The sequence below is a fragment of the Aulonocara stuartgranti genome (genome assembly GCF_965226115.1).
Source record: "Aulonocara stuartgranti genome assembly, chromosome: 3".
Classification (NCBI taxonomy): Eukaryota; Metazoa; Chordata; class Actinopteri; order Cichliformes; family Cichlidae; genus Aulonocara; species Aulonocara stuartgranti.
Genome location: NC_138941.1, coordinates 53,310,225 through 53,323,011, shown reverse-complemented (window position 1 = coordinate 53,323,011; position 12,787 = coordinate 53,310,225). Strand labels below are relative to the sequence as shown.

Here is a 12,787-nt window from a genome sequence, read left to right as displayed (position 1 = left end):
GGTTTGCTTTATTTAGATAAATTAAAAGTATATTTTTGCTGGTAAATCAAGGCCATCATGTGAAAATGTCCTCCATAATTTTACTTTTTGGTTAAAGGTTAGAAAATGTACTCTAAAGGTTTTAAGTATAATAACAAGCATCTGTAAAAAAATAAATAAATAAGGAATAGTTTGATTTTTTTCATTTCTTTTTTTAAATATCAGTTTGCATGCATGTTCACAGATAAAACACACGAATAGAAACTCTGTCACAGATTTTATTCTTGCGATAAAAAATAGTATAAAATACAAATTGAGACATGAAGTGTGCATTTATACAACACGTAACATATCAATGCTATGTGACAAATCATCGGTATGTTGTGTGTTGGGAATGAGAATGCTCTGAGATTTCACTGCCTATTATTAAAAAAACAAAACAAAACAAAAAGCTCCTGGTTGCTCTAGCATCACCATACTGGAGGATCCAGTGATGCATTTCGCTCGCCATCCCAAAGATAAACTTAACCTTTAACAGGTCAAGTAGTTTCAGTAGATGAAAGTTAAAAAAAACTAAACAAAGTACAAAGTCATAATTTATCTAGAAGCATTTTTGGTAAACAAATGAAGCTCAATAGAGTAGAATAGCTCTTTATTGTCATTGTACATGTATTACTAAATTTTGGGTGCTCCACACTAATGTGAGAATGTGTCTTGTCGCAGTAAGTTCACTCTGAGCCGTCACAGAAAGAGACAGTGGAGCCAGGTGACCTTAAATGAAACCCAGCATATAGTGCTTCAGTGAATTTGGTGTTGAAAGTGTGCAGGTGGATCAGTCTGTCAGGGAGGACACTGTAAAAGGACACAGTGCCTGCAGGGTAGTCCACATACACTGCTAATTTGTGAGAGACAATCGAGGAGGGGACAGCGATCACTATTGATGTGTAATTGGAATTTCCAAAGTAACCATCATCATTACTGCAGTAGAGACTCCAGGACTGATCAGTCCTTCCAAACCTGCTGTCATCGCCGTCTCCTTTCCGTCCAATTCCTACACAAGCTACACTGATACGAACCTCTCCACTCCACTCGACCTCCCAGTAACAGCGACCAGTCAGACTGTTGGTACAGAGCAGCTGAGGCCAGTGATCAAACCTATGATCATGATCAGGATACAGCTGGTCTTCTTTCACGTGTGTCACCTTCTTGTTGTTGTCAGACAGTTTGAGGTTCCTGTGTGCTGTGTTTAGATCCAGCGTCAGGTCACAGAAATCTAAAGGGGACAGTGAGACACAGTGCAAATGGTCTGTAATAAACACTTTTAATTTTATTTGCATGGTTTTCATGTTAATGTATGAAGAAGATCCGGTATGCAAAAGTTTTTGATTTTTTAAGAGTGTGTTACCATCAGAAATTGGTTTCTACTTAGTACGTAAGTAAGAAGATATGTAACTTTTTTGTAAAATTCATGATTACATATATTTGACAGAGGTACAACTAAAGTGTAAAAAATGTGAACACAGTACAACATGGTGTAAATAGAACTGATACATCAAAAATACTCACATTTCCTTAGACCTGGTCTCATCCACTGGATTCCTTGAGGCTCCACACTGAAATGAGAATTTTATCTTTTAGTGTGAAAACATGCCTTTATATTGTCTGAGTAATCTTTTCTAGAGAAATAATCTTGTTTCCTTTTATTCCATAATAAAATGAAAACGATAATGCACTTCCAGTTCTATGGATTTATATATCAAAGTAAATTTTTTAAAAAAGAAACCAACTGGTCTGTACAAGGTTCTTAAATTACCTAAATACAACCTGAGAAAATTGAAAAGAATTAGACATGTAAATAAAAAGCCAAAATCCTGTATAAATGACACGGTGCAAAACAGTTCACACTTGTAGCATCCACTTAGCCATGAGTAGGAATCGAATAACTTAAGAGGAACTTTGAAGAAGAATTCTTAATTTTCTCACATGACTATATCTGCTCTGCATAAATAACAACTACTTGCTTCACTTTTTTTTTCTTTACAATAGGAAAGTCAAAATCCTGTTCCAAAGATTAGGGTGGTTCTGCATTTATTGGTGTAACGGTACACGTAAGCTCCAGACTGAGATGTCTTGATGCATGCTCAATCATCCAGGTAAGTAAATCCCAAAAGGTTGATTCTGTTCATCTGGATGTAACGTTTTCAGTGGGAAACTCCTCACAGCCTATTGTTCAGATGTGCTAGTTTCAGTCATTACGCATTGAACTGTATATAAGGTTGGGGAAACCTGCAATCAGCTCAGATTAAAGAAGTCACTTGGATGAGTGACAAAACGTTTGTCCCACTGAAAACATTACATCCAGGTGAACAGAATCAACCTTTTGGGGCTCCAGACTGAGACTAAGTCTGAGAAAACAATCTGACCCAAAACATTGGCATGTATGGCAATACATCTGGTAATAAAGGGAAATGAAACAAAAGGGTTACATAATATCAAAAAATCAATTCTGTTTATCTGGACTTTGCATTTTCAGTGGGAGTAACGTTTTGTCACCCATCCATGTGACTTCTTCAGGCTCAGCTGACTGCAGGTTTCACCAACCTTATAAACAGTACACAGCAAATTCAAAAGTGTTAAATGTTTTGGTGTTAATAGTCTTCTTGCAAAAGTAGAGTTAATTTTACTCTAAGTAGAGTCACATTCTTTTAATGTAACTCTGAGGTGTAAAATGATAGTAGTTAAAATCGAGTGTTAAAAATGAGTGTTTCTATGTCAAATCTGGAGGTGTTACAATGGAAACATTAACTCTTGACCTCTTAACTCTGAACTCCTAGAGGGGCTATGACACCAACAGAGTAAATTCACAGACTCCGCCCCCAGCACGGCTCCAATCGAAGCTGAAGTGAAGCCGTTTCAGAACATTTTGCTCTACATATTTGAGTTGTTTGCCATGCTTGGTAAGTCATTTTTCCAAAGATTGTTTCAATTATTTCTATTAGCTTTTACTTCTGTGGCTCTTTGGAGTTGAGACAAAGCTGTGTGAAAGGCATTAGCCATGTTGCTCGCTGATAGCATAACATTCTGTTTTAGCTAGCTGAAAGGTATTGTTTGCGGGCAAATACCACAGCCTTGAAAAAAGCTTGGCTAATACCCTGTGTTAAATTATCAACTCCAGACAGATTTGGTGTTTAACACTAAATCAGAGTTAACGTACCAACTCTCCAAAAAGAGTTAAATTAACACTCTCTGGTGTGGACCCATATAGACACTTTAATAGTGTTGAAATCAAATCCGACAGTGTTAATTTGGACATGCTGGATTTGCTGTGTACATTTGCAAAATAACGGAAAAAAGCCCACTTGTTCTAGTGGAAAAACATGGGGAACACAGCAGAAACGAATTAGGTGTCATCTGACAGGAGGAAGCAGGACTGCACACACTGAACACAGAACTTGAGATTGTCAAAATAAAACAGGAAACACACTGAGACACAGACCAAGAGACAAAGGCTTGACAAAGGGGCAGGGGGAGGAAATAGACAGGGATGGACATGACAGATTAGGTAGAAAGGATTGAACACAAGGTGAGAAACATGGGAACAACTAAGGGAGACGAGGCCTGGAGGGAGAGGGAGTGAGCGAGAGACAGAGAGGGGGGGACGGAGGGACACAGAGCAGGCAAAGAGACATAATGGCTGAGGAAAAGAGACATGGATGGACATGACAGACAGAGGAGACATGGAAAGAAACACATGGAGGGGAAAACGGGAACAGAAAAGCGAGATGAAACACAAAGACATGACTGGGGGACACATGAATAAACTTAAAGACATTAGGAAAACTAAAACCCAAACCTAAATCATCTTAACCTCTTAAACCCCAACGCCCCTTGATACAGGGGCAAAAGGCAGGAGATCAGTTAGGCTTAAGGGGCTTAAGAGGTTAATAAAGTAAAGTGTCAACAATCCCAAAATAAACTCAAACCCCCCATCGCAGACCAAGAACTATGACAAAGACACTTGTCAGAACTTGTCAGGGTTAAACACATCAAAACCACACTTAGCTATTGTGACACCTACAAGTGTATGGTCACAGTTGTAATCTGCTGGAAACATTTACTGATGTAAAAGCCTTTGGTTCACTGCTGTATTGCACTTTTCAGTTAAGGTTATGAAAATTGCGTGGCGTCGCCACAATTCCACTTGTAGTGTAAAGAGGTGGTGGGTCTTACTACATCTGTTTTATTTCGTAGCACATGTAGCTCTGAGACATAATTTTAACCTGATGTTAGTAGAAGTTTTACAGTTGATGATTTCAACATAACCTCATTCTTACTCATTATATTGCTAAATGTAAATAGACTGGTTTATATTTACTTTTGGACAACTATAGAATATGTTTGTTTATTGTTTGCAAATATAGTATTTAATCTTTTAAGGTATAAAGAGTTTGTAACAGTTATAATAAGCAGGTTATTCGCAGTGCTAATATTACTGCACAGAGATATTGTTGAAGCTGGACAGCAGCAGGATTTAGTTACAGATTTATTGTAAATAAGGAGACTGATATAAGATCATTATTTTGTAGATCTATACTTGTGAAAAAAACAATGCGACCAAGTGGGTTTAACATGTGAACCTGATTGAATATGATGTTTTTTGTCACAAGAGGAATGACTGAAGGAAAGAGGAACGTGTGTATAAATGAACAGAAAACAATGGTATAAAATTCTGTGTAATAGAAAGACAAGGAAGAGCCTCCACAACTTATGTCTCCAGTCTCTACTTTTCTGTATAAAATAGACCCCATTGAAGGCCTATAACACGATGGTTATGTGATGTTGGTGTTGTGAGCAACACTTTAAAGCAGTGTAGTAAAACAACTGAACTTCATAAGATCGACACAGTTTCAAACATCAGTATCAAGGGTCCCATCCCAAGCTATTTGTTACATTCTCCCTCAAGCTGTGTATTCCTCCTTGTGTATTTCTGCATTTCCTGAGCAACTTTAATTTGTATTTTGTTAAGCTCAGCAATAAAGCTTCCTTTTAATCACCTTGTTTCTCATGTCCTGCATTTTGGGTCTAACTAATCTTGCCACACAGCCAAGCTTTACACACAACGAGAGAGGCAACGCTCGTGGGCAATGATGATGAATCCTGATGGGATGTGATTGGGGTAAATACCTCAATCTTTTATTGAAATGCACAATCTCAATTGTCAACCTTAATGAGGTTGCAAGGTCATGCAGTCATAAGGTAGTGGGTGCCTATTTCATTTGATTTTAAACACTTTTTGAGGCCTAACTCATCATGATCCCAGCCTTGTTTATTTGTTTTTAGTCAATTATTCTCTCAAAACTTGGCAGTCTGGAAACAAAGAAAATAATCGATCTGATACAGAGCAAAAACTAATTTGAAAAAAGTCAGTTTTGCCTCTCTCTTGAATTAAAGGTTAAGGTAAACTTAGAGTTAAGGTTATCACTTACTTTACTTTTTTGTCCATAATTGGATAGATATATTGTAGATAGGCAGGAAAGTGGTGAGAGGAAGAGGAAAAGACATGCAGCAAAAGGCTGCTTGAACCCAGGCCTACTGCTCTCCGGCCATACGGCATATGGTCGCCTGTTCACCCACTGAGCTCAAGTAGATCAACAAGATGACCCCTTATTGTGAATGATATCACAGTATGCAACTGCTTGGCAAAGACTGTGACAGCTGGGATATGTTTGAGCACCACTTTTGACCAGCAAGACAAGAAAATGTTAGAGATGATTGATTTTGTGATTTTGACTCACAGATGAGCTTTACTGTGATTGGTTCTGAGTCATTCACCCACACAGTTGCCCATTTGACTGGACATACAGACTATATTACGGGCCATCAGGTCAGTGGTTACAATAAACCCTTAAATGAATTCAAGTAAATATCTGCTCTTCCTTACAAAATGTTGGAAAAAAATATATATTTTCAGCTTTATTTCCTGTTTTCCTACCAGAGTATGTCCAGTTTCACATGTGGATCCTGCTGTTGAGCAGACAAAAGCTTCATTCCTGAGTCTCCTGGGTGATTATAGCTCAAGTCCAGCTCTTTCAAAAAGGAGGGATTGGAGCGCAGAGCTGTGGCCAGAGAGGTGAAGCCTGTTCCTGTGATCTGACAGCCTGACAACCTTAAAACACATACAACAATGTAAGGAACTGCTCTGCATTTGATGATGCACATGCAGTCATATGAACAGATTCTGATTTCAGTTAAAGTAGTTTTAAAAAAGGCTTTTAAGGACTCTGTTTAAAAACATGGAAAAAATATTATTACATTTTATTTTATACTATGATGGACAGACATAAATAAAGTTATCTTTGTTTGTGTGTGTGTGTGTGTGTGTGTGTGTGTGTGTGTGTCTTTCTCTTCTACTGTGCTCTTTCAGAGCTTACACCAGAACAGAAACAACATCTTAAATCTATAAAATAATGACAGTTGTTGTGAAATATCCAAATCGCCTGAAACAAAGAGTCAGCTAACCTGAGAGTTTCCAGCACACAGTGTGGACTCCCAAGTCCAACACAAAGCAGCTTCACTCCTGAGTCCTGGAGGTTGTTGTTACTCATGTCCAGCTCTCTCAGGCTGGAGGACTGAGAACTTAGAATTGAGGAAAGAGTTTGACAGCTTCTCTCTGTGAGGTTACAGCCGCTTAACCTAGACAGACATGAATAGCAGTGAACTTTCCAAACTTTTGAAATAAATACTTTAAAGCAATCTCTTGCCAGGATTAAACTGGATACTTACTGGGCTTTCTTACAGGCTTTGACCACTGGCGGCAGCTGCAGAAGAGCCGCTTCTGAAGCTGAATATTTCCTCAAGTCAAACTCATCCACACCTGTTTCTGATGACAGTAAGACGAAGACCAGAGCTGACCACTGAGCAGGAGAGAGATCAACTTTAGACAGTTGTCCTAAACTCAGTTGATGCTGGACCTCCTTCACTACAGAGTCATCATTCAATTCATTCAGACAGTGGAGCAGATTGATGCTTTTCTCAGGAGAGAGAGCGCCATTCATCTTTTTTTTAACATACTGAGCTGTTTCCTGATTTATCTGTGAGCTGTTTCCTGTTTGTGTGAGCAGGCCTTGTAAGAGATTCTGATTGGTCTGCAGTGAAAGACCAAGGAGGAACCGGAGAAACATGTCCAGATGTCCATTTGGACTTCGTAAGGCCTTGTCCACGGCACTCTGGTAGAACTGTCTTACTGAAGACTCATCAGTCTGCACTGAGGCTGTTTCTTCTTCCTCCAGCAGGTTGATACCAGAGTTGGTGAATGTCAGATGCACATGAAGAGCAGCTAAAAACTCCTGAATGCTCAGATGGACAAAACAGTAAACTTTCTCTTGGTACAGCCCTCTCTCTTCTTTAAAGATCTGTGTGAACACTCCTGAGTACACTGAGGCTTCTCTGACATTAATGCCACACTCTGTCAGGTCTGATTCATAGAAGATCAGGTTTCCTTTCTGCAGCTCCTGAAACGCCAGTTTCCCCAGTGCTTCAATCATCTTCCTGCTCTCTGGACTCCAGAGAGGATCTGTCTCAGCTCCTCCATCATACTTGATGTTCTTCAGTTTGGTCTGAACCACCAGGAAGTGAATGTACATCTCAGTCAGTGTCTTGGGCAGCTTCCCTCCAGCCGGTTTGGTTTTTAACAAACTCTCTAGAACTGTAGCAGTGATCCAGCAGAAGATTGGGATGTGACACATGATGTGGAGGCTTCGTGATGTCTTGATGTGAGAGATTATGGTGTTGGCCTCTTCCTTGTCTCTGAGTCTCTTCCTGAAGTACTCTTCCTTCTTTGGGTCAGTGAACCCTCTGATCTCTGTAACCATGTCTATATACTCAGCAGGAATCTGATTGGCTGCTGCAGGTCGTGTGGTTATCCAGATGTGAGCAGAAGGAAGCAACTTTCCCCTGATGAGGTTTGTCAGCAGCACATCCACTGATGTGGACTCTGTAACATCAGTGAGGATCTCAGTGATGTGGAAGTTCAGAGGAAGTCGACACTCATCCAGACCATCAAAGATGAACACAACTTTGAACTTTTTAAAGTTACAGATTCCTGCTTCTTTGATTTCAGTGAAGAAGTGATGAATAAGTCCTGCTAAGCTGAACTTTTTATCCCTCAGTAAATTCAGCTCTCTGAATGGGAATGGAAACATGAACTGGATGTCCTGGTTGGTCTTGTCTTCAGTCCAGTCCAAAGTGAACTTTTGTGTCAGGAATGTTTTCCCGATGCCAGCCACTCCTTTGGTCAGAACTGTTCTGATTGGTTTGTCTCTTTCAGTCGAAGCTTTAAAGATGTTTTCACACCTGATTGTTGTTTCTGGTCTGTTTGGTTTCCAGGAGAACATTTCAATCTGTCTGACCTCATGTTCAGTGTTGACCACTCCGGTCCCTCCCTCTGTGATGTAGAGCTCTGTGTAGATCTCATTTAGAGTGATTTGGTTTCCTGGTTTAGCAATCCCCTCAGAGACACACTGGAACTTCTTCTTTAGGTTACATTTAAAAGTATTCTCACAAAGTGGATCAGGATTTTCTACAGGAAAGAACCAGAAACATGAGTGTTATGATTATAGAAAATGTGACAATTTCATTCCTGTAAAGACTGAATTTATGAAGAGAAATCCTCTCACTGCTCTGCAGACAGTCAGCCAGCTCCTCCTGTTTCATTATTCTCAGGAAGTTAACTGCAAGTTTCAGAAATGCCTCTCTGCTGCTCCTTCTCTGCTTCTCTTCCTCACTGTCCAACACCTCCTCTTCATCCCTCTGACACTCTGAATAATCTGGATTCAGATCATTCTGCATCTTCTTTAGCTCGTCCTTCACAAACATGATAATGTTTCCCTCCAGTATCTGGAAAATAAGCAACACAATCTGAATTCACAAAAATCAGATCTTCATAGTAAAAATAATTTTTCACAGATTTGTTTTCTGTGTGTTTTCAATTTAACAAAAATACCCTTACTTATGTTCATTTTACAGGAAACAATAAAATAATAACATAAATTAAATTAAATAATTCTAAGTACTCGGTTATTTCCCCATCTTACATCTTATGTTCCCTGTAGTTTCCTGCAAATTCCACATAAGTAAAGGGTACTTGCGCCTTATTTTCAGGTCGTGTTATAAAGTTATGCTGAAGCTTTGCTTTGAAAAGTGTTTCATAAATAAAAATAAAGTAAAAAATTAATTCCCTGTTGAATTATTTCTGGAATTTTGCCATAATTTTATGACGAATATTGGACTGTGCAACATGAAAACAATTACAAACAGAGGTTGGTGTACATGTACAAACCTTAAATATTGAGTCCAGATCAGTTTGATGCTGCAGACTCTCCTGATCAGCTCTGTGGAGACATCATTATTTATTTTATTTTTTTTAGAAAGAGGCAATACATATTAATGAACATTTTAACAAATTTAAATATGCCAGATTATAGCCTTGGGCTAATTTTCATCTGCATGAAGAAATTAGAACCATTTACCACATAAATACAAGCCAACGATTTCTTCTTCTACTGTTAGATGATCATCCTGATTAAAACAAGCACAACTGTGCTGTAACAAACCTATTATGTTAATTTATAGACTTATTTATTAGACTCCACTAGTCCAAAACTAACAGGTCAGTGATGGTTCTGTACCAGTGTTCTTGTAATGACCATATTATGGATATTTCCGGTACATTGCATCATCACATTAAAAAAGTCAGATTCGTGTTGATGTGTTGAAGTGTTTCATTTTAAATTTGACCGTTTTTAAAAATACAAACACCAGGGAAGAGCATCTTACAGCAGCAGCTGACACTTTATTCTGAGTAAAAAAACTTAAAATGCACAAATTAAAAAATCGTAAGATGACACTTTGAATCAGCTACATCTGTGGTGTTCAGTGTCCAGATGCTGAACAACAAAATCTTACTACATGACCCATTTTGTCATGTTATTTCATGGAGGTCATATAAAAAGGAACCACTGGTGAAAAATGTAATGTAAAAGGTAAATGGCCTGCATTTGTATGGCGCTCAGTCCCTAAGGACCCCAAAGCGCTTCACACTACATTCAGTCATTCACACACTGGCAATAGCAAGCTACATTGTAGCCACAGCTGCCCTGGGGCGCACTGACAGAAGCGAGGCTGCCGGACACAGGCACCACAGGGCCCTCTGACCACCACCAGTAGGCAAACACGGGGTTAGTATCTTGCCCAAGGATATTTGGCATGCAGCCAGGAGGCAGCCTGGGATCGAACCACGACCTTCTGATTAGTGGCTGCCCTGCTCTGCTACCTGAGCTGCAGCCACCCCAATCGAATGTAATGTAAATATCAAGTTTAAAAAAAAAGATTTGCTGTTGTCCTTATTAGTTTTGTTGACGATTGTCATGGTGATGGTTTGTCACTATGAATTATGAGAATCATTTAATAGTTAGAGAAATCCAGCAGCTCATATGGTGGCATCCAGCACCACACATACAGCTGCAGATCATTTCACCTTCCTACGCAAAACTGGCAACTGCATCAGAGTCAAAAGAGTCAAACTAACTGCTGACACATTCCTGCTGATTACCACATAAATTATAATCAGTGTGATGCCCAGTGCAGGGAATGCAGGGCTGTTAAAATAGATTTTTTTTTCTTTTAAAGAAGCAGCCTCACTTATGGAGCTCTTCAATCTCAGGACTGAGGCCAGGTGTACCACAGAGCTGTAAGGTAAATGTGAATGTCTTACTCCTCAGCAGCAGCAGACTTTGTTCCTTTAAAGTTAAAGATGAAATATTTTGACCGATCACTCTTCAAAGACACACAGCTGGGTCCAGGTTCAGGTTCAAGCGCATCTGGTGTCTCAGTGATCCTGGTGAACAGAGAAATTAAATTTTTAGCCTTCTGACACAAAAAGTAGGATAAACTTGGAGCTAGTCACAGTGATAATATTACAGTAAGGCTAAAAAGTTTGATGCACTTCACAATGTTCTCTTTAGTCTGTTTGTTTATCCAACTGTCTTTTCTTCTTTTTGTGAACAAAGTTAAAAATAAATCAATAAATCAATAAATCAATAAATGACTAAACCAAACCTTCTCACTGTTTACTCATGGAGTTAAGATACGTTTAACATTTTGTTAAGTCTTACCTCTCATCAGGAGTCAGTTCCCTTCTTTTAAAGTCAGGGCGATCTTCCTGTGGAGATCTGGGTCTGATCTCAGGCTCAGGAGAGTCTGGTCTGAGGAGTGAGGAAAAGAATAAGGCAGGGTTATATATATACACTTTTTTAATCTCCAGGTGGAACATACACTGGAAAAACCTTGCAGGGTTAAATTGAATTAACAAAACAGAGAGCAGTTTTTTTGTAGAGAGTTATTGCATGTATGAAATCACTTCTGTTTTTGTTCTTTTAGCAGTGACGATAATGTGAGGTTTTGTGTGATACCTTTCCATGTTGGTAAAAACCTGCAGTCACCTGATGGGAGAGAAAAGTGAGAATAAAACACACATAATCTGTTTATTGAGATATTTGATAGCAATAAGGTATCGCTATCAAATACCTGTTTAATTATAATAATAGTTTTATATTATATTATATTATATTATATTATATTATATTATATTATATTATATTATATTATATTATATTATATTATATTATATTATAATATAATTAAGGTTTCATTGTTTGTCAACAAAAATCTGAAAGAGTCAACAAACAATCATTGTGATGATTAAACTTTTTAAAGAGGAGATTACATAGAAAACAAATAATAAAAAGCATAAAAAACTTACATGATATAAATCAGATCAAAGATTCACTTTTTTATCATCATCCTGAACACTGTCTGTCTGCAGCTGTTTGCTGTCTGCACCGGGAGAAGATCTGATTCTGTTCTTTCTCTATTAAGGTTTTGTCTTACTTTCACCACTTTATGCTTCAGGAGTTTGAGTCTGTATTTAAGTAAACTATTCTGTAGCTCACTTCCTTGTTTTTCTCTTATACGTTCCTGATTTGAATACAGGTGCTCACTGTACTGATGACACGCCTACACTGTTAGACTGGTTAAACTGGTTAAACTGGTTAAACACTGCCTTGTTCTGGTGTTTTGCTGAATTTCCTGCCCCTGGCTACTGAATTTCATCCATCAAGTAAAGGGTTTGAACAACTAAACATAAATTATGAAGTTACTAAATGGCGTAAAACATTTTAATCGAATAATAATTATGTTAAGAACTGTAGGGCTCTGCGTCCTGACAACGTCAGAAATGATCCAGCCACCTGAATCAAAAACATGATAAACTACACAGAGCTCATCACCCAGAGGCATTAACAGTTTTGTCAAAGCACATAAAACCATCATCTGATTGTCTGAAAACACAAAACACCAAATTCATGGTTCATGTCTCACCTTTAGTCCTTCCAACAGAGTCTGTTCTGCCTGCAGTGGGAAACCTTCAGCCTCCTCAGTCCAGTAAAAAGGTTCTCAAAGGTTTTGTGGTCATGAGCCCCTTTCAGAGGACAACATTATCCCATATAATCAGCTGTTTGGTCTTAGCTTCACATGATGATGTGCACTGACTGAAATATTTAACCACGTTCACCAGATAGCTGACTGGCTAATAATTAATTTTTAGCAGGACAGAAGACACAGAATTACAGTAAAAATAAATGAAAGATAAAATACATACATCTGCCGTGTGTCCTTCTGTCACTCTGTACTTTTTTCATCAGCCCTTACAGGACAAAGAACCAAGTCTACTTTCATATGCAAACACAGCCGT

General features: G+C 38.5%; 1 protein-coding gene across 2 annotated transcripts; it reads right to left on the bottom strand.

Moving 5' to 3' along the window:
• Positions 1 to 243: 243 nt before the first annotated feature.
• Positions 244 to 12,770, bottom strand: LOC309702680 (NLR family CARD domain-containing protein 3-like). 2 transcript variants are annotated; one of them, XM_082527288.1, is made up of 12 exons: positions 12,695 to 12,770; positions 12,415 to 12,514; positions 11,448 to 11,477; positions 11,151 to 11,240; positions 10,751 to 10,873; positions 9,317 to 9,368; positions 8,655 to 8,874; positions 6,763 to 8,557; positions 6,499 to 6,672; positions 5,972 to 6,145; positions 1,546 to 1,592; positions 244 to 1,252 (listed from the first exon to the last, which is right to left on the bottom strand). In XM_082527288.1, exons 3-12 carry the CDS (start codon positions 11,453 to 11,455, stop codon positions 708 to 710), a joined length of 3,228 nt encoding a protein of 1,075 aa, XP_082383414.1. In that variant the 5' UTR covers positions 11,456 to 11,477; positions 12,415 to 12,514; positions 12,695 to 12,770; the 3' UTR covers positions 244 to 707. The 2 variants fall into 2 exon arrangements, with proteins under 2 accessions (XP_082383414.1, XP_082383415.1); XM_082527289.1 differs by lacking the exons at positions 11,151 to 11,240; positions 12,415 to 12,514; positions 12,695 to 12,770 and having other exon boundaries at positions 11,448 to 11,470.
• Between the last annotated feature and the right edge of the window lie 17 nt (positions 12,771 to 12,787).